Source organism: Capsicum annuum, chromosome 5, assembly GCF_002878395.1.
Source record: "Capsicum annuum cultivar UCD-10X-F1 chromosome 5, UCD10Xv1.1, whole genome shotgun sequence".
NCBI classification, from domain to species: domain Eukaryota; kingdom Viridiplantae; phylum Streptophyta; class Magnoliopsida; order Solanales; family Solanaceae; genus Capsicum; species Capsicum annuum.
The window spans coordinates 25,548,497-25,574,533 of NC_061115.1; the positions used below are offsets into that span (position 1 = coordinate 25,548,497).

Genomic DNA, 26,037 nt, shown 5'->3' on the forward strand with positions numbered 1-26,037 from the left:
CTGGGGTTGTGAAGATATCTGGTGATGGAAATGTCGTTGTTATGAACTGTGAAGAGGAGATTCTTTGGTCATCAAATGTTTCAACCTCTCAGGTGAACTCAGTTGCCTTTCTACAAAATTCTGGGAACTTCGTTCTTGTAGATCCTCTGAACAATATGGCAGAGTTTTGAACATCCTTCTGATTCTACTATCCCTAGAACGAGGATAAGTGAAAACACAAGAACAGGGGAGAGGGTAGAAGCAACATCTTGGAGAAGCCCTTGGGATCCTAATTTTGGGAACTTCTCTTTAGGAATGAACTCTGGAGTCATTCCTCAGGTGTATATCTGGAAAGGCAGCCGTCCCTATTGGCAAAGTGGCCAATGGAATGGCCAAACCTTCATCGGAGTGCAGTATATGTATCCTGTGGTGTCTGATGGATTTAACTTAGTGAACAATTGGGAAGGTAGGTAAATCTTACTGGCCCTGTTTGTTATAATCTCTTATTGAAGTTAGTCTTGGATTGGAAAGGGAACTTTGTTCAATCATATTGGGATGAGAATGAGACAGACTGGAAAATAATATGGTCAGCTTCCAAAAATGATTGTGAAGTTTATGGAATGTGCGGTACTTTTGGGAGCTGCAATTATTTGGAGTCATTGATCTGTTCTTGTCTGAAAGGTTTCAAGCCAAATCATAGAGAAGAATGGGAAAGGGGGAATTGGACTAGTGGTTGTATTGGGAGGAGAGCTTTGCAATGTGAAGTAAAGAATAAGAATAACTCAGAGGATTCAAGTAAAGAAGATGGATTTATAAAGATTTGAGGTAATGAAATTGTCGGATTTAGCAGAAAAGTCATCTACTACCGAAGACCTATGTAGAAGCCAATGCTCGGGGAATTGTTCCTGCGTAGTGTATGCATATGACACAGTTATTGGCTGTATGTCATGGAGTAAAATGATCGACATTCAACAGTTCCAAAGCTCGGGCAAAGATCTCTATATTCGTGTGGCACATTCAGAGCTTGGTATGTATTCTGGTGCTGAATAAAAGACTCATTTTCAGTTATTTGAGATATCTTGGACTTAATTGAATTCCAATAAGTAAAGAACGGATATTTGTTCACCTTCTGTGATTGCTCTACATTGCAGATCATTATAAAAACATAAAGAAGATTGTAATTCCAGTAATCCTTGGTACTCATACACTCAGTGTTTGTCTGTTCATTTGCTTTACAATGATGGCCAGGCGTAGAGGTAAACAGGTTATTGAGTTTATGTATCATACATTTAGAAGCGCTTTGTTAGCTATAGTTAACTTGTATCCCTGTTGATATTAGGAGTGAAAAGAAAGGTGGTAATCTTACTTGCTGACAGAAGTGCGGTTTATATGGAAGAGTTACCAGTCTTCAGCCTGGATATGCTTGCAAATGCAACATCCCAATTCCATGAGGATAATAAGCTTGGTCAGGGCGGTTTTGGTCCAGTTTACAAGGTTCGATTTTCATCTCTTGATCACTTTCCAAATTTTAGTTGCTGAAATTGGTGATTCCTTCTATGGAAAACTGGAGGATGGGAAAGAAATAGCAGTCAAAAGGCTTTCAAAAGCCTCTAGACAAGGGCTGGAGGAGTTCATGAATGAAGTGTTGGTGATCTCTAAAGTCCAACATAGAAACCTTGTTAGACTCTTGAGATGTTGTGTGAATAAAGACGAGAAAATGTTGATTTATGAATATATGAAGCTTGGATGTGTTTCTCTTTGGTTTGTACTTACTCTTGATCAAAGCTTTTTACATCTCATTCAACGTAGTTTTTATTTACTCCACATCTATGTTGCTCAAACTCTTCAATAATGTCTGATGGATGTATGTTGGATCCTCCAAATCAACTGCATTTTTGGAGGACCCAACATTTGTGCATCAGCACTTTTAGAGAGTCTCTGCAAAGTTAATCCCTTGCTATTTTTCAGAAAATTTAGAAAAAAGGTTCTCTGATCCTCTTTTCTACATTCTATGTTCATATTTGACAAACATCTAGATGAAGGACATCGAGGCATTTTAGATTGGATAAGACGTTCCATTATAATTGAAGGGGTTGGGCGAGGACTCCTTTATCTTCACAAAGATTCAAGATTGAAGATAATTGATAGAGATCTAAAGCCAAGTAACATTTTGCTCGATAATAACTTCAATCCAAAGATTTCAGATTTTGTCATGGCCAGGATTTTTGGATCTGACCAAGATCAAGCAGACACAAGGAGAGTAGTTGGTACTTATTAAGTGAACATTGATCTATATATACCATAACTTCCATAATTTTCTTCCGTAAAAGGACCGTATCATACATATTTATTAACTTATCAACTTTCACACTGCAACTACCTGGACTGTCTTCTTGTTAGTGAGGTTCGATTTTCCATCTTGTAATTCTCTGCCTGATTTTCCCCTTCCGTTACCCCCAATTTTTATTTTAAAAATAAAAATTCTACAAGAAGTTGCCGAATTTTCCAGTGGATACATGGCCCCTGAATATGCAACCGGCAGGAAGATTCTATCTGGAAAAAGAAAAAGATTCTCTGATAAATCCGATGTTTTCAGCTTCGGAGTTTTAGTGTTAAAGATCATAAGTGGTCGAAAAAGTACAATTTCTTGGAATGAGACGTCCTCTTTGAGCCTTTTGAGATATGTAAGACTCCTCTTAAATGCTAATTTTCAAAAGACTGCTCTTACAGAAAATACTCATAGTACATAAACTATGCAGTCAAACATTTCTCTATAACAGTGTCATTATTCAATTATTTTTTGGCTGCTATAACGAATTGTTGTTATAGTCTACATATTAGATAACATTAAAAATCGGTTCCAAAGAAAATTTCACCATTATAGTAGAATGTTGTTATAGAGGATGACTGTTATGGAGAGGTCCTAACTAAATTTTCACCTTATGATGGTAGAATTACTATTGCTGTCACCTCTATTTATGCATGTACTAGTTTCATGATCAACTTTTCTCTCTTTTCAGGCATGGAAGTGATGGAAAGAAGAAGATTTATCAAGTTTCGTCGATCCATTCATATTGAATCCAAGCATGAAAATGGAGATCAGAAAATGCATGCGATTGGTTTACTGTGTGTTCAAGAATTTGCTGAAGACAGGCCAAGTATTTCATCTATTCTTGTCATACTGACCACTGAAACTACAAGTCTTCCAGCACCATTACAACCTGCTTTTACTGAAAGACAACGTGTTTGTTTCTTTAGAATGCGCAATGAGAATAGAGAAACTAGGTTTACTTTGAATAATATCAGCATCACAAACCTTACTGGTAGATAACATGAGCATATGAAATTACTTTTTTAAGATCTGCACAATATATGATACATAATCCAATTATCCAATGAAAGCTAATTTATGTGTAATATGTGTGCTTTATTCTAGCTTAGATGGATTCTGTAGTCTACTTAAACTTTTCCTCCCACAAATGTTTTGTAAGGATTAGTTTGCTATAGTTAATTGTTGTATTTTGAGTTTGGTATGGGCAATGAGAGTGATAGATTTTTGTGATGTTATTACCTTTATAACTTTGTTATTTTTGGTAAATGTGTATATATTACTACTCCCTCCGTTTTAAAAAGAATGACTACTTTCCGTTTCAAAATGAATGACCCCTTTTCCTTTTTTAACAATACTTAAATTTCAACTTTACACGTGGCATGCTTAAGACCACAAGATTGAAGGGTCTTTTGGTATATTTGCCACAACTTTAATTTAGGACCACAAGAATTAAAAGTTTTCTTACTTAAACTCCGTGCCAAGTCAAATTAGGTCATTCTTTTTTAAATGGAGGGAGTATATAATATGCACACACGTTTCATTGGTAAATATAGTTGAATGTAGACTGAAAGGAAAAGGATTCAAAGGATCCTTATTCCTACACCAGTAACTACAGCTATATATGTCGATTGGCTGAAAATATATTGGGCCAAGACAGAGTTGAAACACCAACAAGTTAGTACTATTGAGGAAGCCATTGTACAAGCCGAAGCTTTGATGGACTTGTTTATGCAGCAGCAATGCACTGCAGTCGTTGCAACATCAAGTGAGGGAGAGTGTGATGACTCGCCATGTCATCAATGCCACTTCGGTGCTACGTGAAAAAAAGTTGTCCATGTGGAAGACTTACTCAGTAAGGAAACTAGTCCTCAGTGGAATATTTTGGAGAAACGGGGAGATTTTTCATGGAACGTCATAGATTCCTTGAACTTTTGAGAGAAGACTATCTTGTAAATATAAGGAACTTGTATAATAATTATTATTTGTATATTAACCCTAAGTAAGTATTATAAATAGGAGACACATTCATTTGTAGCATCAAGTAAATCTTTCAAGTCTTTAGCGTTCCATTAGTGATCTAGTGTTAAAGAGAGCTATTTGAGCTTGCAAGATCATGGAAGATTGGTGAGCGAGTTGTCAAGTGTCGTATGTGCTTATGAACAATTTTAAGATCGTTACCTACTTTGGTTTTTTTCGCTGCACCGAAAAGAACAAAAAACATACAACATGTTCAACCACTCATTTTGAAGGCCAAGGTAAGGACTAGTGGGATATTTGTACAAATGTACCTTTCACTTATCTAGCATCTTTGTCCCTTTTGATAATGGAGACTCTCTTTTTCTCTTGCCTTGTCTAATGGGCCACATTTCACTTTCATTGCTCTAATTTTTCTTTTTGTCCACTAACCACATGGTTATAAATCAGATTTTCATCCACATTTTTGTCACCATAATAACTACGATATTTGTTTGACTCTCAGATTCTGTTACTTCAACTTGATATTTGTTCTCAATTTTATCTATACTGATTCTATCTCTGATCTAGTGAAGATGGCTGACGCCTTTGTGTCATTTGCAGTTCAAAAACTGGGTGATTTCCTCATACAGGAAGTTAACCTGCGCTTAAGTCTTAGAGGGGATGTGAAGTGGCTCAGAAATGAGCTGCTCTTCATGCAATCATTCCTCAAACATGCAGAGGAAAAGCAAAGTGGAGATCAAAGAGTTCAACAATGGGTGTTTGAAATCAACTCTATTGCTAATGAAGTTGTTGCTATACTCGAGACTCACAGCTTCGTGGCAAGAGAAGGTGATGATGATGAATTTGCTAGTCATCTGAAGGCTTGCGCTTGCATCTGTAGGAAGGAGACCAAATTCTACAAAGTTACCAAGGAGATCCAATCACTCAAGCAACGAATCATGGATGTCTCTCGCAAACGAGAAACTTATGGTATTACAGATATCAATAATGCAGGAGAAGGGGCGAGTAATAGGTCAAACGATCAGTCTGCTATCGTTAGAACATTGAGGAGAACTGCCTCATATGTAGATGAGGATCACATTTTTGTTGGCTTTCAGGATGTTGTGCAAAGATTGCTGGCTGAACTTCTCAAAGTAGAACCTCGTCGAAGTATCATTTCCATTTATGGTATGGGCGGATTAGGCAAGACAACTCTTGCGAGAAACCTCTACACCAGTCCTAACATAGTCTCTAGCTTCCCAACACGCGCTTGGATATGTGTTTCTCAAGAGTACAAAACCATGGATCTTCTTAGGGATATCATTAAATCTATCCAAGGACGCACAAAGGAAAATCTAGATTTATTGGAAAAGATGACTGAGACAGATCTAGAAATTTACTTGCGTGATCTTCTAAAAGGACTCAAATACCTTGTGGTGGTTGATGATGTATGGCATAGAGAAGCTTGGGAAAGTTTGAAACGAGCATTTCCAGATATCAAGAACGGCAGCAGAGTAATTATTACCACACGCAAAGAGGATGTTGCTGAAAGAGCAGATGACAAAGGTTTTGTCCATAGGCTTCGTTTCCTAAGCCAAGAAGAAAGTTGGAATCTCTTTTTAACGAAACTACTTGATGTTCAGGTAATGGTTCCAGAAATGGAAAGGTTAGCTAGAGATATGGTGGATACGTGTGGAGGTTTACCTCTTGCAATTGTTGTATTAAGCGGACTACTTTCGCATAAAAGGGGGCTAGAAGAATGGCAAAAGGTGGAGGACCACATTTGGAAGAACATTAAAGACGACTCAATTGAAATTTCCTACATAATATCATTGAGCTACAATGATTTGCCGACTGTGCTCAAGCAGTGTTTTCTTTACTTTGGTGTTTTTCCAGAGGATCGTGTGATCTATGCTGACGACATCATGCAGTTGTGGATGGCAGAGGGTTTCATACCAAGAGGGGAAGAAAGAATGGAGGATGTCGCTGAAGGCTTTTTGAATGAGCTGATAAGACGAAGCTTGATACAAGTGGTAAGTACAATGTGGGAAAAAGTTGCTAAATGTAGGATCCATGATCTACTTCGGGATCTTGCTATTAAAAAGGCATTGGAGCTAAACATTTTTGACATTTATAATCCAAGAAAGCACTCCATATCCTCGTTTTGTCTCAGACATGTGATTCATGGTCGAGCACAAAGGTACCTCTCACTTGATCATTCTAACATGAAGTTAAGGTCAATCATGTTGTATGATAGAGATTTTTGTAAGCTGGGTCTAATAAACTTCCGTAATGAGTTCCAACATTTATATGTGTTGCACTTGGAGATCCGTTCTGGCACTAAACTACCTGATGCCATAGGAAGTTTGTACCACCTCAAGTTCTTAACATTGAGAGGTATCCATGATCTTCCTTCCTCCATTGGCAATCTCAAGAATTTACAGACACTTCGTGTCTTCAATAAATACGGACACTTATGCCAACTACCTCCTGAGACAGCTGACCTAATAAATCTAAGACATTTAGTTGCTTGGTATTCAAACCCTCTGAAACATTTAAGCAAACTCACAAGTCTTCAAGTTCTTAATGGCATTTCTTGTGATCAATGGAAAGATGTTGACCCTATTGATTTAGTCAATCTTCGAGAATTACGCATGTTTTGTATTGCCAAAACTTACTCCCTGAAAAACATTGGCAACTTGAAACACCTTCACACTCTCTTCTTGGGTTGTATACGTGATGAATCATTCCCAGCCCTTGAATTTCTTACTACTTGTCAAAAGCTCCAGAGATTGTGGTTAAAAGGGAGAATAGAGAAACTGCCTCTATCGGACCCGTTTCCAAATTCAATCACGATGATGTTCCTTCGGTATTCAAAACTCATGGTAGATCCGATGCCTATATTGGGAATTTTACCAAGACTAAGGAATCTCGACTTAAAAGGAGCTTATGAAGGAAAGGAAATTAGCTGCAGAGACAACAGCTTCTGTCAATTGGAGTTCCTTCGTCTTAATAAACTTCCGAACCTAGAAAGATGGCATTTAGCCACAACTGCCATGCCTCTGATTAAAGGTCTTAATATCCGTGGCTGTCCACAACTAAAGGAGATTCCCAAGAGAATGAAAGATGTGGAGAGGTTGAAGAGAATTCATCGTTGATGGAGCTATATGATTTCCTATTCCAGCCTCTTTCATAATCGTAGAGGTAATAAATCTCAGTCCCCAATTACAGTTTCTTTAAGGAGGCGTTTAGCCATGAAAATTGTGAGTATTTGAAAATAATTGTTTTTGTTTTCAAAGTGAAAAATGATATTTGAAAGTTAAGAGTTGAGTTTGGGCATAGAGTTTTTGTGAATAATTTGGAGTGAAAAAAGAGAATAATTCTTTTATGTTTTTCAAGTTTCTGAGAATTCATGAATTCAACTTAAGTTGAATTCTGGAATTTTAGTCGGTGAGTGAAAAACATTCTTGAAGCATATATAATAGAAGTTAATAATAATATTAACATACCGGAGAGATTCTTGATGAAATTTTGAATGCTAGAGATTAGTAAAAATGTTTCACAGTTAGTTGGAGCAACTTATGCGACCTTAAATGAGCAAGTCATTTTCCCCTTTTTGATGACAAATGTTTGGGCAAGCTAATACTGGAAAATGACTCCCTCATCACAAGCATTCCTCGAAAATGACTTTCTTCATACCAAAAACACTAAGTTTTATTGGTAAGCTATTATTTGGTTAACACTATCATCTTGACTATTACAATTAATCACCAATTTAATTTTTTTTAGAAAAAATGGGCTAGGGAGAGGGGATTACAAGGTGGGGAATCGAACCTCCTGGATTAATGAATATACGTGACTTATATAGTTGATTATTACTATTTTGCAATTGAAGTATGTTTGATTTCTAGCTTGCTTTGTGGATTAAGAGAGTGAGCGAAAGAAACATTCTATAAATCTCAATTCGCTCTGAAAAGTCTCATTTTAGGAATTAAGTATTTTATACTGAAAAGATTTTACTCGCAGGTTCAACTCTACCTCTTTACCGATAAGAGGAAGAAGTAGAAGTTCAAGAACACATCTAGATTGAAGGCAGTATCAGTTTGAGCTGTACGAAGTTTCCACTGTTCATGAAGAAAAAAATTTCTGATCTACATGTGGGAAGAAAGGGTACAAGTAGTTTGACAAAAGATCTTGGTATATTGTTTATGATTCAATATTTCCATCATTTTTTTTTTATCGACAAAGAAAGTTCAAACGAACCCTTTAGCTTCCCCTGGTTCATATATACCCCACCCAAAAAAAAAAGAAGACAAAAGTTATAGGATATTAGCTATAAGCAATTCACCTTACAAATGAACCTGGAAAGCTTAGGGCCACACAATTATTGTAAGTAGCACCATTTTTGTTAACCCCACACTCTCACCATATGTTTTAATAAAGACAAACTAATAAATAAAAATCTTGCAGGATTCACCAAAGATACAGGAGATCGAAAGAGATTCCAGAATCTCTAAAGAATCAACTCAAAGATATCTAAGAATATCTCGCAAAAGAAAGCAAGCATTCAACAGCAAAATGGCCAACGCTAAACTTGGAATAACATCAATCAAGAATAACTCGCAAACGAAAAGCAAGCATCCAACAACGTGACTGGAGCAAAACCTGGAAAGTGTATCAATCACCACGGGAGCAAAAGGAAAGAAGATCACGTACATATCTGATACGGACGTGTATAAGTACCGTGTATGGACATATTTGATATGGACATACTATACGGTAGTATTCCTCAATCAAGGAATCAATTAAAATCCCAGATTGGAACGAAATCTCTTGGGTTCCCTTACGAAGAAAAGAAGCTGGAGCAGTTAAAACATATAAAAGAAAGGACTGAGGATTGGAGCAAACACGCAACTTCAAGAAAAAACTTCAAAGTGTCTCAATCTTAATCTTACAAGCTTTGTACTTATCAGTTTACAATAGTTACATAAAGAATAGGATCGAGTCAACTTTGTAATATACACTGATCTGAAGAATAAATTAAGTCTTGGGAACATGTTTATCATCATTGTACTCGAACCCGACTTTGAAAGATCTAAGGAAACCTTGAAATCCAAGGGGACTGGAAGTAGGCACCACATTGGTGTTCCGAACCAGGATAAATCTTCATGTTTTTTTACTTTAAGTTAATTAGTTACTTGCCTATTTTTTAAAATCTAATCTGTCTTGTGAAGTGTATTAATTTGAAGGCAAGTCGACTGTGAAGGCTTAATAGTCGACTCACAGAAAATTTCAATTCACTTTCCTCTTGAATTTCAATTGGTATCAGAGCAGGTCTCACCAACAATATTGCTTAATCGCACGTGAGCAAAGACCAAATGGAAAACTATCAAATTCCTGGTGCTCTTCTTCAAGATGGTCATTCCTCCGCAAGACCACCATACTTCAACGGACAACACTACTCCTATTGGAAGAACAAATTTAGAATTTTCGTCCAATCAAACAACTTCCAAGCATGGGTTGTCATCAAGAAGAGACTAAAGCCAATTCTAGGACTCATGGAGAAGCAGAAGGACAAAGACAAAGAAACGACCAATACTAATATAGAAGACCTTATAAACTTCGACCAAAGAATAATAAGAGGTAATTTAAACTAATACAAGAGTTCTAAGTTTACTTCTCTGTGCAGTTAGTGGAGAAGAATACGATAAGATATCAACTTGTGAGACTGCAAAAGTGATGTGGGATAAACTGGAGGTAACCTATGAAGGAAACACCAAAGTTAAAAAGTCAAAGATTGATGTCCTAATCAATGAATATGAGCTATTCAAAATGAAAGAAAATGAGAACATTGAAACAATGTTTATCAGATTCAGCAAAACTGTATGTGAGCTAAAATCAGTGGGGATGATCTATTCACATAGCCTGCAAGTCCAGAAGTTGGTTAGAAGCCTTCCAAAAGTATAGGAAAATAAGGCTGCCATCCAGGAAGATGGAGACCTTCACAACATGACATATAATGAGTTACAAGGTAATCTAATTGCATATGAATGTAATTATATCAATAGGTACAACAATGAGGAAAAGAAGAAACCAGTAGCCTTCAATGTCATACCAACTGAAGAAGAAAATCTTATGGAAAAAGCCAACAATGAAGAAATGACTCTTAAAATCAAGAAGTAAGGCAAATCATGAAACAGAGACAACAAAGATCCCAAGGAATCAGAAACAATGATTCCACAAGAAATGATTATCGCTACTATCACTGTGGAAGACCAAGCCACTTTAAATAAAATTTTCCTGAATTAAGAAGATGGTCGTCTAGAAAAAATAAAAATTTTGGAGCTTGGAGTGATGAGGATGAAACTGAAGAAACAGAAGAAGCTAACATGTGCTTCATGGAAAAAGGTGAATCGAGCGAGGTAAGACCACACGACTATCATAATTGTAATATTCTTGAATCTACCTTAGATATGTTAACTGACGAGCTTTAAAAAGTCTTGCTCAAGAGAAGAAAAAGTGGGAAGGTTGACTTAAATGAAAACTCGAAGAGGAACGAAGAAACTGTCAAGTTGAAACTGAAGCATGTCAAATTGAAATCGACTTACTTCAAGAAGAACTTGATGATGTAAAAATGCAATTGACTAGCATTAAAAATTCACCAAGTCACAATTTTGTGAGATCAAATTCTTTTAACACTAACTCAAGTTCCTCATCAAAATCCTTTAAATCAGCCAAGACCTCTTTCTCCTCTCAAGGACCAGTCTGTTATACCTGTGGATAGAAAGGGCATAAATCTTACACTTGAAGGTAAAAGCCTAAAAGTGTGTAGGTTTGGCGGCCTAATGAAAATACATCTAACCCGCAAGGACCCAAGACCTCTTGGGTACCTAAACCAAATTAATTTTCTTGTTTTGCAGGAATATGTCCACAAAAGCTAGAAAAAGGGAATGTGGGTCATCGATAGCGGATGTTTTAGATATATAATCAGAAAGAAAGAAATTTTTTGTGCTTTAAAGAAAATAGAAGGAGGATCAGTAAGATTTGGTGATAATGCTAGAGGCAACGTCATAGGAGTCGGCTCAGTAAAGCTCAACTCCTCATGTGAAATCATTGAAGTGTATCTCATAGAAGGCCTCAAACATAACTTGCTCAGTATCAGTGAGTTGTGTGACGCTGGATTTAGAGTCTCCTTCAAAGCTGAAAGTTGTTCCATCAATCATGATAAAAGAGATATCTCTCTCATCAGTGAACGTGTTGAGTATTTATGTCTTAAATAGTCCTAATTTTGCTACCTTAACCTGCCTCACTATCAAACCAATGACACTTGGTTGTGGCATAGAAAGCTTGTGCATCCCAGTATGCATATCATTGAGAAATTGCCTAAACTAGAACTGATGAACGCTTTGCCAAATCTCAAAGTTTAAAAAGGATCACATCTGTGATGCCTGCCAATTGGGTAAACAAACCCGGACATCTTTCAAAGTCAAAGACATTGTTTCTACTACCAAACCCCTTCAAACAATCCACATGAATCTGTTTGGACCTACCAAAATTGCAAGTATTGGTGGAAAAAGATATTTTTCGTTGTCGTTGATGATTATTCACATTTTACTTGGGTAATGTTTATTGCTCATAAAAACGAAGCTTTCATAAACTTTGAGATCTTTTGTATAAAATTACAGAGAGAAACTGTACACTTCATCACCTATGTTCACAAAGATCATGGAGGAGAGTTTGAAAATAAAGTCTTTGAGGAATACTGTGCTCAGAATGGATACTCTCAGAACTTCTTATCACCTCGGTCTTTTCAACAAAACGGTGTGGTAGAGCGAAAGAATCGGTCCCTTCAGGAAACTGCTAGGACCATACTGCTAAAACACAATGTTTCAGATCATTTTTGGGTAAAGTTAGTAAGCATAGCATGTCATATCATCAACAGATGCCTCATCAGACATATTCTAAAGAAGACGCCTTATGAGCTATGGAGAGGGAAGAAACCAAACATTTGCTACTTTCATTATTTTGGATGTAAATGCTTCATCCACAACAACAATAAGAATAACTTGAGAAAATTTGATCCACGAAGCGACGAAGGTTTTTTCTTAGGTACTCTCCCACCAGTCGTGCTTACAGGGCTTACAAGAAAAGAACATTATATGTTCAGGAATCTATGCATATTGTATTTGATGAAACTAATCACCTTCCTATTAGTTTAAGTATTGATAAAGAATAGGTGAGTGATCTACAATCTGGAGCCAATGCCAACACTACTCCCGAGTCACCATAAGACAAGTCGACTACACCCCCTTCAGAGTCGACTCTTGAAGAAGAAATAGTCAAACCAAGTGTTCCAAGAGAATGAAAACACAATGCTAGCTATCCAAATAAATTTATCATCAGAAATTCAGATGATAGGATGTAGATAAGAGCATCATTGAGAAAGTAAGCGATTATTGACTTTGTATCTCAAATCGAACAAAAAAGGACCAAGAGGCCCTAAAAGATAAATCCTAGGTCACAACCATGAAGGAAGAATTGGACCAATTCGAACGAAGACAAGTCTGGACTCTAGTTGAAAGACCCGAGAACTGCTCAGTAATCGAAACTAGATGGGTCTACAAAAATAAATTGAATGAAGAAGGCAAGGTTATTAGAATAAAGTTAGACTTGTAGCCCAAGGTTACTGTCACGCCCCAAAATCCCATCGGGCCGGACTGGCACCCGAAGCCGAGAAGGCCCGGGAGAACCCGTTCAAATACCTGTACTTTCACTTACATGTCACCAAAAAAATTGGACAGCACTTCGTTGCATATAGAAAGGTCTAATTACCTGTATCAGCACAACACGCGCAAATATATATATATATATATATATATAATACTTGGCCGTCGGGGCCACCACATATACAGATATAACATCACTATATAAACTTCCATGACTTTACCCTTCCTTATGTCTACAAAGCCTCTAGGATATACATGACATAACTAGGGTCGGGACAAACCCCTGCCCACACATGACTCATGTACAATAACAAAACATAAGGAACCGACTCGGAAAGCTCCGAAGCAAACTGGAGCTCACCAACAATAGCTGTATGACCTGGCTCCTACTTGTGCGGTGTATGAGCTGAGGTACCTGTGCCTGCAGCATGAAATGCAGGTCCCCCGTGAGGGACGTCAGTACGAAATATGTACTGAGTATGTAAAGCTGTAAATAATCACATATGATATAGGAGCTTAATAGAAATCAGAAACAAGTGAATAAGTCGTAATAGGAGTGGACCATACTTACTAGAACTTGTGACAACCTGTACATTGTATTTATTCAATCACTTTACCTTCGTTCTTATCGTCTTTGTAATCATTACTGTACTGTACTGTGACCATTAGGATGCCTCCAGTACATATCAACTGGGATCGACCCGTGCTAGGCTTATGCCCCTGGGATACCACCCATAAACACATGAAATAGGGATCGACCCATGCTAGGCTTATGCCCCTGGGATACCACCCGATAAGAGAGAACTCCCATCACTTAGTTCAATTAATCTTGGAGATTGTTATTTCGGTCGCCTCCACATTTTAATACTTTGAAACAATGATACATCAATAGGAACCAAGTAATAGACCTTCTATACAATAACGATGTAATAAAGACTCATTGGTACATCAACAATGTGTTTCAGAATCATCAATATCACAACAATGAAATAAGAGCCTTTTGGTCTATCAATGAAACATTTTGACAATTATAGGATGGAAACAACTTCGTTGGTAACGTAGAACAATACATGTTTTAGGACAACCTCGGAATCTTACTTGATGGAACATTGGTGTTTTCATGCCAAAGAACATTGTTAGAGTATGCTTTACATACCTCGTTGTAGATTCAGATACCAATTCAACACAACTTCCCGCCTTTACAAATCACTTATCTACAATGAAATGTTTGGCATCTAGTATTAGCAACCCAACACCACAATTCTCTTCCATAATTCCATACTACCAATATTTGCAAAACATTCCAAAAACCAACTTGAACAATAGGTTTATGTGTGTATATATATATAATCATCATTTCAATACCACATCATCAATACCACATCATCACCCCAAATTCCTTCACAATTTAACATAATCCAACCATGCACAAGAATAATCCAACATCATTTCCAATCATCTTTCAACAACAATCAAATAACATACTTCTTATGCTCACATGCATATATATATATATATACATATCCATATAAATAACACCAACATAATTTACATCCTTACCAAAAAAATGGCCCTTTTGATTTCGAAGTCCTGTTGGCACAAATAAGGGGTGCTTCTCGAAGCCCTTGAGACGGTGAACACAACTACGGAATCAATTTGGATTTTCTACGGTTGAATCACGAGATAATTGGAGTTGAAATTTGGCTAGGGTTTCTTAGTTTTCAATAATGGATGATAAATAATGGATATGAGGCTAAGTATATGTATATAATGACCAATTTTCGTTCAAGAGGTGATGGAAAATGACCATATTGCCCTTAAAAATTTAAGTAAATCCGAATCTGTCCATGGTGGACTGTTTTGATAGGCTAAAGTAAATCGGCCATAACTCTTTGCTCCGATATCGGATTTGGGTGAAATTGGTATCGTTAGAAAGATAATTCAAAGGTATTTCATTTCATATAAATTAAGCCACCCAGTTCGTCCTGTACAAGTAGTTATGATCGTTTGAAGTTGACCCTAAAAATCTGTTTTGAGAGGCTGAAGTAAAACGAGTATAACTCCTTACTCAGATGTTGGATTTGGATGAAACCAATTGAATTGGAAAGAAGACTCAGAGATATTTCTTTTGATATGTGGTAGCTCTCCCAGTTCATTATATTTAGGGAGTTATGATCGTTCAAAGTTGACCCAAAAAACTGGCAGGCCTCAGTAGTTTTCCTGCACATTTACTGTTCACATCCCGGCCACCGTTTTAAAGTTTCGAACGAGCTCGCTTATATCCGAAACTTATCCGTTTTTGGAAATATTTATATCGTTGGAAAGCTTATTCAATAACCTTCGTATGGAACCATCGACGGGAAAATTCCGGTATAAATAAAGTCGATTCCTATACACCTATAATCAAACTACACACTTGAAACCATCTCAAAATAATCAATACTCATACTTAAACTCATATATACCTAACTTAGGATCAATACATATACTCCAACACATATAACAATGACTAATGCACGTAATTAAGTACGGGGTGTTACAGTTACTCCCAACAAGAAGGTATTGATTATGATGAAACCTTTTCTCCTGTAGCAAGATTAAAGTCAATTCAAATTTTATTAGCTTTTGCTACTTTCAAATATATTAAGTTATATCAAATGGACGTCAAAAGTGCCTTTCTAAATGGATTTATTCATGAAGAAGTTTTTGTAAAACAACCCCCCAATTTTGAAAGTTTTTATAAAACAACTCCCCGATTTTGAAAATCCTACTTATCCAAATCATGTTTTTAAATTATCGAAAGCACTTGACGGTCTCAAACAAGCTCCAAAAGCTTGGTATGAGAGATTAAGTACTTTCTTACTAAATAATAATTTTCAAAGAGGTAAAATTGACACAACTCTGTTCATACAAAAGCTTGACTTAAATCTTCTTGTCGTGCAAATTTACGTTGATGATTTTATTTTTGGTAATCCTAACATCTCCTTGTGTGAGAATTTTGCTAATCTGATGAAAGGAGAATTTGAAATGAGCCTCATGGGAGAGCTCATATTTTTCTTGGTATTACAAATCAAGCAAACATCCAATGGCACTTTCATCAGTCAAACCAAGTACACAAAGAAACTCATCAAAAAGTTCGGCAGAAAAAAAGGAAAGGCCGCTGGTACTTCGATGAGTTCATCCATGAGTTTTGAATCAGACTCATATGGAAAGGATGTTGATGAAAAGAAATACAGAGGAATGATTGGATAGCTTCTCTACTTAACCGCTAGTCGACCAGACATTATGTTCAGCATATGTAAGTGTGCAATGTTTCAGTCGGCTTTGAAAAAGTATCATCTGACTGCCGTCAAAAGAATCATTCGATACCTCATGGGACACAAGACATCAGATTATGGTACCCTCACTTTTCTCACTTTGGTTTAATTGGATACTCAAATGCTGACTTTGTAGGTGATAAAAGTGATAGAAAAAGCACTAGTGGAATATGTCAAATTCTTGGTGATGGTTTAATATCATGGCATAGTAAGAAACAAACTTCAGATGCCTTGTCAACAACGAAAGTCGAATGCATAGCCGTTGGAAGTTTTGATACTCAAATTTTATGGATTATGCATCAACTACTTGATTTCAATTTGTCATTTAAATATGTTCTTATAATTTGTGACAATACCAGCACTATTAGTTTGTTGAAATATACTGTGCATCATTATAGGGCTAAACATATTGATATTAAACATCATTTTATTCGTGACCATGTTGAAAATGGTGATTTTTTCATGACTTTTATTGATTCTGAAAATCAATTGACAAATATTTTTACTAAGCCTCTGCTCGAAGAAAGATTTTATTTTCTTCAAAAAAGACTTGATATTATCAGCACTAATGACTTATTACATACATATATATATATATATACATATATATTTCAAAAAAAAGGAAAACTGCATTTTTGGTAAACCTTTTTTAAAAGGAGTTATCATTATTTTTACCTCTTTTTACGTATCCTTTAATGCACCTCTGACTTTTTACCTTCGCAACACCCACCTTCTGCCACCCTTTCACTTCTACAGTCGTTTCGCTTCCTTCATCTTTCTCTCATTCCTTTCCCCTTCTTCATCTTCCATCTGTCCACCTTCCTCTCTATCTCTTTAAAAACCCCTTGATAGACATCCTATTTTACCAAATGACTCGCACTCGCTCTATGGAAAATCTCTCCAAAATCCTTCCTACCCCCTTCTCCGACAAATATGTCTTCATCTCTGAGTCATCTGATGAATCCTCCTCCGATTCTCAACAGTTGGCTGTCACCGAGAAATGTCCTGCTCCTAACCCTACTTCATCAGTCAAAAAACCTTGCTCACGTTCCTTAGATCCTTTCTCTCCAAAGGACATGCATAAGTTTTGGACTGATATGCAAAATAAAAATTTCTCTGCTTTTAAGAACCGTGTTGTTGTACCTGAGCGTATTGTGAATCTCTACCAGTTAAAGGATGCACACTGCAATGTAAGTTTGTTTTAAATTTTAAGACTTATCCTTGGTTTTCTGTCTTTGTGGATTGCTTGTGTATGAAGACCCAGTTCGCATATTCTATGCAAATCTCCGCATCTCTCCTGACAGTGGTGAGTTAGAGACTCTGGTGATAGGCACCAGAATTACCCTAAATGACTTTCTTTTTGAAAAAATGTTTGATACGAAGTTTTCTGGAGCAATTCCCTTAATGAATGGATCTTGGCCTGACGAGTTTGAAGTCAGTTTCAAGGAAGCCAAACAAGTTGTGTTCGATCCATACATTGCATCATCCAGTTTTGGTCCACTTTCTCTCTGTTTTAAGTATCGTATTCTAGCTTATATCATAGCCACCACCCTGATCCCCAAAAAAGGTTCCCTTAGTAACATTACTTGCCATGGCATATTTGTTCTCTACTGCTTGGTGAAAAAATATAAGATTAATTGGGCCGCTTGGTTCCGTGAGTACATACTTGAGAGTACTGCAGATGCACATACTTTCTCCAGCCTGTCATACGGATTATTGATCACCCGAATTCTCCAATACTACTCCATCGACCTATCTGCATACCCAACTGTGGAAATTTCTGCCAGATATGATTCAAAGTATTTGCAAGCATGGGATGCATCCTAGCAGATGACGAGTGGTGCAGAAAAGACCCAACAAAAGCAAAATTCAATCTCCTCAAGGTATGCAAACCCATTTCTAACCCTATGCTCCCTATGTTAAAGAAACTGAAAGAACTTAAGGACCGCATGAGGACAATCGAGAAAGGAGTGGTGCTGCTACAGGAGTCGACTTCCAAATTAATGTAGCTTAGGAAGGATACAAACTCAAGGTGAGGTTGACCATCGATGGATTCAAGCAAGAGGGCGTCAAATTATTCTCTAAGGTGTTCTCACGCTTGGAGTCCCTCAAAATCCAATCTAACTCTCTAACAATGACCTTTCTATCTCTGTCCAGAACTCTTATTCCTCCTCCTTTAATAACATCAATAAATCCTATGAATGATTTTGTCATAATATGCACAACACACTCATATATTTCCTTGCCAAAATATGACTTTGATTCAAAAGGGGGTCCTGTCCCTTTTTTATTGGGTTGTAAAATGATACTATATACTGTTTTGTTTTGTTTTTTCTATTATTAAAAACAACTTAACTGCTCTTTTGTTGTATATTCTATCTGGTTTTCTCTATGTATGTGTTGTTTCTTTTTTATTATGCCAAAAGGAGGAGAAAGTAGGAACATCAGAGCAGACCTTCAAGTCAGAAGGAGCAAGTTGACTAGGAAATAAGAGTCAACTAATGCTTCAAATTTAAAAGGATCAGCAAGAAAGGGGAAGCAAGTTGATTGCAGAAATAGAAAAGTCAACTGATGATTATTATTTGTCATTATCAAAAAGGGGAGATTGTTAACTCCACACTCTCACTATATGTTTTAATAAAGACAAACTAATAAATAAATATCTTGCAGGATTCACCAAAGATACAAGAGATCGAAAGAGATTCCAGAATCTCTAAGGAATCAACTCAAAGATATCCAAGAGTATCTCGCAAAGAAAGCAAACATTCAACAGCGAGATGGTCGACGCTAAAATTGGAATAATATCAATCAAGAATAACTCGCAAACGAAAAGCAAGAATCCAACAACAACTTGACCGGAGCAAAACCTGGGAAGAGAATCAATCACCACGGGAGCAAAAGAAAAGAAGATTACAGACGTATCTGATGCGGACGTGTATGAGTACCGTGCATGGACATATCTGATATGGACATACTCGGTAGCATTCCTCAATCAAGGAATCAATTAAAATCCTTGAATGGGACGAAATCTCTTGGGTTCCCTTACGAAGAAAAGAAGATGAAGTAGTTGAAGAATATAAATGAGAGGGCTGAAGATTGGAGCAAGCAGGCAACTTCAAGAAAGAACTTCGAAGTGTCTCAATCTTAGTCTTACAAAGCTTTGTACTTAACAGTTTACAATAGTTACATAAAAACATCGAGTCAACTTTGTAATACACATTGAACTTGTGTCACAAGATCTAAAGAATAAATAAGTCTTTGGAACTTGTTTATCGTTATTGTACTCGAGCCCGACTTTGAAAGATCTAAGAAAACCTTGAAACCCAAGGGGACTGGAAGTAGGCACCACATTGGTGTCTCGAAAGAGGATAAATCTTCGTGTTTTTTACTTTAAGTTGATTATTTACTTGTCTATTTCTTTAAATATAATTTGTCTTGTGAAGTGTATTAATTTGCAGGCAAGTCGACTGTGAAGGCTTAATAGTTGACTCATACAAAATTTCAATTCCCTCGGTGTTCCGAATCAGGATAAATCTTCGTGTTTTTTACTTCAACTTCGTCTTGTGAAGTGTATTAATTTGCAGGCAAGTCGATTGTGAAGGCTTAATAGTCGACTCACAGAAAATTTCAATTTCCCCCTCTTGAATTTCAATTTTTACTCTGTATGACTTAAAGAGGATATTTAGTAGGCGTTTGGACATGCGATTTGAAATTAGTGTTTGGACATGCAATTTTCATCCATCTCAGACATGACGTACAAATAACAAAACCTTTTTACCATTCATAGGTGTGGTGTGATGGTTGGAATTTCTCCAACTTTAATTCGTAGTCTCAGCTTGAAGCCCTGGTAATGGAGAACTTTTGGTGGGGGCGCTTTTACAAGTATGTGGAGTGAACTTGGATTAGTCGAGCCAGTGAGTTTTAGATACTAAATGTCTAAAGGAAAAAACTGTAAAATCCTTTTCTTGCAATCGTTCTTGTTGTATGAAAACTCAAGGAACTAAATATTTTACATGTTTTGGTATAGCCTTGATTGTTTACTTCAGTGTTATATTCTAGACTGTGCAGGGAGAGAAATTGTATTCATCATTGTTTACGTTAGTGTGGAAAAAATGAGAAAACAATTCTCTTGAAAAAGTCTTTTCTCAAAATAAAAAAAAATTGTTCATTCAGACTGGAATTTTTAAGTCTTGACGGTATGGACCTGATTTGCAGAAGATGCAAACAAGTCTCATTTCTTTGACATTTGCCTTGTCAAAGAACATTTTGCAGTGTTCATATTAAGTCAATTTTTCCATTGGCCTGAAAGTCTCCGATTGACATGTGATAGCTCTTTGAGGTTGACCAAATGCTTTTATAATGGACTTTGACAATTTGGAAACTTGTGATAGTGGACTTTGACAACTTATTGTGCTTTGGTAAAGATAGTAGATCCAAAAGAAGTCTTACAGTACGATAATAGGAAAGCTTGGAAAACCAAAAAGATGACCAACAGCAGAAAAAATGTGCAACATTCTGTTCATGCCATTCTTGTTATTCTTCATTGTTTCAATACAGGATTAAGCACAGAAGTAGATAGCATTACTAGCACTCAATCTCTGAGAGATCCTGGAATTTTACTGTCCCCAGGAGGCTTCTTCAAATTGGGATTTTTCAGTCCTCTAAACAGCACTAATAGGTATGTTGGTATTTGGTACAATTTTTCTGATACAGTTGTTATTTGGGTGGCTAATAGGGACAAACCTTTAAAAGATTCTTCTGGGGTTGTGGAGATAACTGGTGATGGAAATGTCGTCGTTACAAACCGAGAAGAGGAGATTCTTTGGTCATCGAATGTTCCAACCTCTCAGGTAAACTCAGTCGCCCTTCTCCAAGATTCCGGGAACTTTGTTCTTGTAGATCATCTGAACAACGAGAGCACAATATGGCAGAGTTTTGAACATCCTGCTGATTCAATTGTCCCTAAAATGAGAATAAGTGAAAACACAAGGACAGGGGAGAGGGTAGAAGTAAAATCTTGGAGAAGCCCTTGGAATCCTAATTTCGGAAATTTTTCTTTAGGAATGAACTCTCGAATCATTCCTCAGATGTATATCTGGAAAGGCAGCCACCCCTACTGGCGAAGTGGTCAATGGAATGGCCAGATCTTCATCGGAGTGCAGGATATGTATTCTGTGTCGATTGATGGATTCAGTGTAGTGAATGATCGCGAAGGTACTGTATATCTTACTGGCCCTGTTGGTTTTAATTTCTTAATGAAATTCATTTTGGATTGGAAAGGAAACCTGGTTCAATCATATTGGGATGGGAATGAGACAAACTGGAAGATGATATGGTCAGCTCCCAACAACAATTGTGAAGTTTATGGAACGTGTGGTCCATTTGGGAGCTGCAATTATTTGGAGTCGCCCATCTGTTCTTGTCTGAAAGGTTTCGAGCCAAAGCATTGGGAAGAATGGCAAAAGGGGAACTGGACTAGTGGATGTGTTAGGAGGAGAGCTTTGCAATGTGAAGTAAAGAATAAAAATAACTCGGAGGATTCAAGTAAAGAAGACGGATTTCAAAAGATGGAGTTAATGAAATTGCCTGATTTTGCTGAAAGTTCATCTACTGCAGAAGACCAATGTAGAAGCCAATGCTTGGGAAATTGTTCCTGCATAGCGTATGCATATGACTCAGGTATCGGCTGTATGTCATGGAGTAAAAACTTGATTGATATTCAGCAGTTCCAAAGCTGGGGGAAAGATCTCTATATTCGCGTGGCACATTCAGAGCTTGGTATGTATTGGGAGCTCAATGAAAGACTCATTATCCACCCAGAGTTGCTTAATCAGTCATTTGAGATATCATGGACTTAATTGAATACCATATATATAATTTAAGTTGCTTACTTCAGTAAAAAACTGATAGTTGTTCACCTTTGGTGTTTGCTATGTGTTGCAGATCATCATGAAGACAGAAAGAAAATTATAATTCCAGTAATCTTTGGTTTTCTTGCACTCTGTGTTTGTTTGTTCCTTTGCTGTACAAAGATGACCAGACGTAGAGGTAAAACAGACTGTAAAGTTTTTGTATTACACATTTTGAAGCATTTTGTTAGCTATAGTTAACTTATATCCCTACTGATCTTAGGAGTGAAAAGAAAGGAGGTAATTTTACTTGGTGACAGAAATGCAGTTCATATGGAAGAGTTACCAGTCTTCAACCTTGATATGCTTGCAAATGCAACATCCCAATTCCATGAGGATAATAAGCTTGGTCAGGGCGGTTTTGGTCCAGTTTATAGGGTACAATTTCCATCTCTCTCGATCACTTTCTAAATTTCAGTCGCTAAAATTGGTGCTTCCTTCTAGGGAAAATTGGAAGATGGGAAGGAAATAGCAGTCAAACGGCTTTCAAAAGCCTCTGGACAAGGGCTGGAGGAGTTCATGAATGAAGTGTCGGTGATCTCTAAAGTCCAACATAGAAACCTTGTTAGACTCTTGGGATGTTGTGTGGATAAAGAAGAGACAATGTTGATTTATGAATATATGCCAAAGAAAAGCTTGGATGTGTTTCTATTTGGTTAGTCCTTCATTATTTCTCATGCAGTTCTTAGTTACTCCATGTCCATGTTGCTCGTACTCTTCAATAATGTCGATGCGTGCGTGTTAGATCTTCCAATTTGTTGAGGATCCGACATGAGTACACATCAGCATTTTTGGAGAATCCGAGCAACATTGCTCCACATTTCTTATGAAGCAAAGTTAATCCCTTGTTACTATTTTTCAGTTTATCTAGAAAGTTCTCTTATCTTCTTCTCTACATTCTATGTTCATATTTGACCAATATTTAGATGAAGGACATCGAGGTATTTTGGATTGGAGGAAACGTTCCACTATAATTGAAGGGGTTAGTCGAGGACTCCTTTATCTTCACAGAGATTCAATATTGAAGATAATTCATAGAGATCTGAAGCCAAGTAACATTTTGCTCGATAATAACTTCAATCCAAAGATTTCAGATTTTGGCATGGCTAGGATTTTCGGATCTGACCAAGATCAAGCAAACACAAGGAGAGTAGTTGGTACTTAGTAAGTGAACATTAAGCCATTCTATAAACTTTGCATCATTTTCTCCCTTCAAATGACCATATACAGCATTCATTTCTGGTTCTTGGAAAGCTTATCTGGTTAATGTAACATTCTTACCAAAATGTTGACATCTTTACAGCGGATACATGGCCCCCGAATATGCAATGCAGGGAAGATTCTCTGAGAAATCCGATGTTTTCAGCTTTGGAGTTTTAGTGTTAGAGATCATAAGTGGCCGAAAAAGTACAAGTTCTTGGAGTGAGACACCCTCTTTGAGCCTTTTGGGATATGTAAGACTACTCTCACTGAAAATGCTCATACTGAAAAACTATGCTGTCAAACCTCTCTATAACGGCATCGTTTATTTTGGTTGCTCTAGCAAAATATTGTTATAGAGAACTTACAATGAACATTGGTTCTAAAGAAAACTTTGGCCGTTATAATGGAATGTTATTATAGAGGGTAACCGTTATAGAGAGGTCAAACAATATGCATCTTATATTTTTACATTATGATGGCAGTATTACTTTCTCTATCACCTCTATTTATGCATCAATAAGTTTGATGCTCAACTTTTCACTGTTTTCAGGCATGGAAGTTATGGAAAGAACAAGACTTGTCAACTTTCATCGATCCATTCATATTGAACCCGAGCACGGAAATGGAGATCAGAAAATACATGCAGATTGGTTTACTGTGTGTTCAAGAATTTGCTGAAGACAGGCCAAGTATTTCATCTGTTCTTGTCATGCTTACTGGTGAAACTACAAGTCTTCCAGCACCATTACAACCTGCTTTTACAGATAAACATGCTAGTTTCTTCAAAATGTGCAATGAGAATAGAGAAGCTAAGAGTACTTTGAACAGTATCAGTATCACAAATCTTACTGGTAGATAACATGAGTATACAAAAATTACTTTTTGAAGATTTGTACATTTATCACTCTACATGATAATCCATCCGTCTCAATTTGTGTGACCCCTTTTTAATTCTGTGATGTTTCAAAATGCTTGATGCCATTCATTTCTTGATTACATGTTAAATATTAGTGTTTATTCAAATATCGTAATCCATAAGGGTAATATGTGTTTGCAAATAGAATTAGGGGAATTATAACTACATTGTATTGTAGGGTACTAATAAATATTTTTTCTGTTAAAACAGTATATTAATGTTATTCATATAAGAGTGAATTAAGGTGTACAATGAATGCAAGTCACAGAATGTATCATATCTCAAGAAAGACTTTTCATTCTTTGTACTCAATGTTAATTTAAGAAAGCCAAGTGAAGTTACAAGGCGGTCAGATCAGATTAGAATGAAGTGTGAGCAAATTTACAGTTCAGATTCAAATTCTAAGCGAGTCAAAAAAGATATTAGGTGATTTTTTATCATTCGTCTATACCATCGTGAGCAAAACTACCTAATACTTGTACCGGTGAGAGTGACAGGTTTCTGATAAAATAGTTAAAGTACGGTCGAGTGAATCTACACAGTACAAAATGTCTAATGCGTGTGTCTTTTGAACTGCGGGCTATGTTACATATGAAGTTTTGATGATTAACAAATACAACAAAATATGTATGATACAAGAGTATGCTGCACTTGAGTGCATTTGAACTGACATGGAATTGTCATGAAGCTACTATGAGTTTGTCATCATCAAAAAAGCAGATTTGTTGAGCAAAAGTAGAAGCTAAGTTGGGGATTACAAATTTGCTGCGGTTGAGATGAATTCAGTTTTGATGACTGACAAACAATGTACTAGTAGGTGTGACAAACCAGGCCGTTAGAGTCTGCAGAAGGAAGAAAGTTGCAAAAGTTCTACACACACAGTGAAGTGTTGATCAGAAGCTACGAAGCTGAATCCTATTGCAAGTTGAATTCCTTGAAGAATTTTGGCTTATGGAGAAAATCTGTTGCATCAAGAAATTTGTGATCAACAAGGAAATATTGTTGCACTTGCATAAAAGGAAAAAGCTTTCAATTCCAACTAGGATTGGATTTCTTCACCAAGTTTCGATGAATTTTGGAGCAAGAACTGAGAATTTCAATTATCACAAGTCTTATATAAAGCACCACATTGATGCTATTGTACTCACGATATTTCACGCAAACATAGATATATTTCTAAGCAAATAGTCGTCATTGTGAGAAAGTGCTTCGACCTATTCAGCTGATCAATGAAAGAATCCGTCCTTCATGAAGTTGTTTTTATTATAGAGTTGATTAGGTTTGAATCTCTTGTTCTTAATATCGTAACCTATTGTTAGATATTTTAAAATAATTTAAATGACATTTTAATTTTTTACTTTGAGAGAAAGTAAAATTTTAATGAAATAATAATAATAATAATTATTGGTGCTTAATTTTAACATGTGTAAAGTTAAATACTTGGAGATCAAGTATTTTTCTTTGAGTGATGACCAAGAATTATTTTTTCGTCTCCAAGAAAATATTGTGCATGTGCATTAATTTTGTATGATACCTCCACTCCTATAAATAGGCATATCATTTCCAAGCAAAATATTAATCTGCACTTATCAACCAAAAACACATTCTCTTTTCATTACTCTTATCATTCCCTAAAGTTTCTTACTTTAATTCTATTTTATTCAATCATTTTCTGGTTTTACATTTAACTTGTTGGTTT

General features: G+C 36.5%; 5 protein-coding genes across 13 annotated transcripts in view; all 5 read left to right on the forward strand.

Moving 5' to 3' along the window:
* LOC124898450 (G-type lectin S-receptor-like serine/threonine-protein kinase At1g11330) overlaps positions 1 to 803 on the forward strand; it is a 4,617-nt gene extending 3,814 nt beyond the window's left edge. The window contains exons 2-5 of the mRNA XM_047412097.1: positions 15 to 92; positions 163 to 445; positions 496 to 606; positions 661 to 803. Coding sequence (XP_047268053.1) covers positions 15 to 92; positions 163 to 445; positions 496 to 606; positions 661 to 803 — 615 coding nt within the window. The remainder of the gene's footprint in view (positions 1 to 14; positions 93 to 162; positions 446 to 495; positions 607 to 660) is intronic.
* On the forward strand, positions 25 to 9,332 carry LOC107870466 (disease resistance protein RPP13). Of its 8 annotated transcripts, XR_007055654.1 has the most exons (7): positions 25 to 1,006; positions 1,131 to 1,235; positions 1,319 to 1,473; positions 3,000 to 3,137; positions 4,889 to 7,471; positions 8,294 to 8,464; positions 8,738 to 9,332. XR_007055654.1 is itself a non-coding variant. In XM_047412944.1 (5 exons), the coding sequence occupies exons 3-4, from the start codon at positions 2,975 to 2,977 to the stop codon at positions 7,423 to 7,425; spliced, it is 2,700 nt and encodes an 899-aa protein (XP_047268900.1). In that variant the 5' UTR covers positions 25 to 1,006; positions 1,131 to 1,235; positions 1,319 to 2,974; the 3' UTR covers positions 7,426 to 7,471; positions 8,294 to 9,332. The 8 variants fall into 8 exon arrangements, 2 of the variants coding, with proteins under 2 accessions (XP_047268900.1, XP_047268901.1); XR_007055653.1 differs by having other exon boundaries at positions 1,319 to 3,137; positions 8,294 to 8,656; XR_007055652.1 differs by having other exon boundaries at positions 1,319 to 3,137.
* Positions 808 to 2,729, forward strand: LOC107870467 (G-type lectin S-receptor-like serine/threonine-protein kinase At1g11330). Its single transcript, XM_047412098.1, has 6 exons — positions 808 to 1,006; positions 1,131 to 1,235; positions 1,319 to 1,453; positions 1,512 to 1,784; positions 2,016 to 2,246; positions 2,380 to 2,729. Exons 1-6 carry the CDS (start codon positions 808 to 810, stop codon positions 2,727 to 2,729), a joined length of 1,293 nt encoding a protein of 430 aa, XP_047268054.1.
* A 7,847-nt stretch (positions 9,333 to 17,179) lies between the features above and the next one.
* Positions 17,180 to 19,584, forward strand: LOC107870468. Of its 2 annotated transcripts, none has more exons than XM_047412947.1 (2): positions 17,180 to 17,500; positions 18,737 to 19,584. In XM_047412947.1, the coding sequence occupies exons 1-2, from the start codon at positions 17,180 to 17,182 to the stop codon at positions 18,788 to 18,790; spliced, it is 375 nt and encodes a 124-aa protein (XP_047268903.1). In that variant the 3' UTR covers positions 18,791 to 19,584. The 2 variants fall into 2 exon arrangements, with proteins under 2 accessions (XP_047268903.1, XP_047268902.1); XM_047412946.1 differs by having other exon boundaries at positions 18,981 to 19,584.
* A 248-nt stretch (positions 19,585 to 19,832) lies between these two features.
* On the forward strand, positions 19,833 to 24,758 carry LOC107872357 (G-type lectin S-receptor-like serine/threonine-protein kinase At1g11330). The gene is made up of 7 exons (XM_016719097.2): positions 19,833 to 22,088; positions 22,254 to 22,358; positions 22,443 to 22,597; positions 22,664 to 22,874; positions 23,146 to 23,383; positions 23,523 to 23,673; positions 23,973 to 24,758. Exons 1-7 carry the CDS (start codon positions 20,795 to 20,797, stop codon positions 24,279 to 24,281), a joined length of 2,463 nt encoding a protein of 820 aa, XP_016574583.1. The 5' UTR covers positions 19,833 to 20,794; the 3' UTR covers positions 24,282 to 24,758.
* Positions 24,759 to 26,037: the final 1,279 nt, after the last annotated feature.

Excerpts from the sequence above, each read along its gene's own strand:
- LOC107870467 (XM_047412098.1), top strand. The coding sequence starts at position 808 with ATGAAATTGTCGGATTTAGCAGAAAAGTCATCTACTACCGAAGACCTA. Across the intron at positions 1,454-1,511 it reads TAATAAGCTTGGTCAGGGCG|TTGCTGAAATTGGTGATTCC; the intron begins GTTTTGGTCCAG and ends TCCAAATTTTAG. Across the intron at positions 1,785-2,015 it reads CTTTTTACATCTCATTCAAC|ATGAAGGACATCGAGGCATT; the intron begins GTAGTTTTTATT and ends ACAAACATCTAG.
- LOC107870468 (XM_047412946.1), top strand. The coding sequence starts at position 17,180 with ATGACTCGCACTCGCTCTATGGAAAATCTCTCCAAAATCCTTCCTACC. Across the intron at positions 17,501-18,980 it reads TAAAGGATGCACACTGCAAT|GATTCACCAAAGATACAAGA; the intron begins GTAAGTTTGTTT and ends AATATCTTGCAG.
- LOC107870466 (XM_047412944.1), top strand. The coding sequence starts at position 2,975 with ATGATCAACTTTTCTCTCTTTTCAGGCATGGAAGTGATGGAAAGAAGA. Across the intron at positions 3,138-4,888 it reads ATTTGCTGAAGACAGGCCAA|TTCAAAAACTGGGTGATTTC; the intron begins GTATTTCATCTA and ends TGTCATTTGCAG.
- LOC107872357 (XM_016719097.2), top strand. The coding sequence starts at position 20,795 with ATGACCAACAGCAGAAAAAATGTGCAACATTCTGTTCATGCCATTCTT. Across the intron at positions 22,598-22,663 it reads GTTTTGGTCCAGTTTATAGG|GGAAAATTGGAAGATGGGAA; the intron begins GTACAATTTCCA and ends GCTTCCTTCTAG. Across the intron at positions 23,384-23,522 it reads AGGAGAGTAGTTGGTACTTA|CGGATACATGGCCCCCGAAT; the intron begins GTAAGTGAACAT and ends ACATCTTTACAG.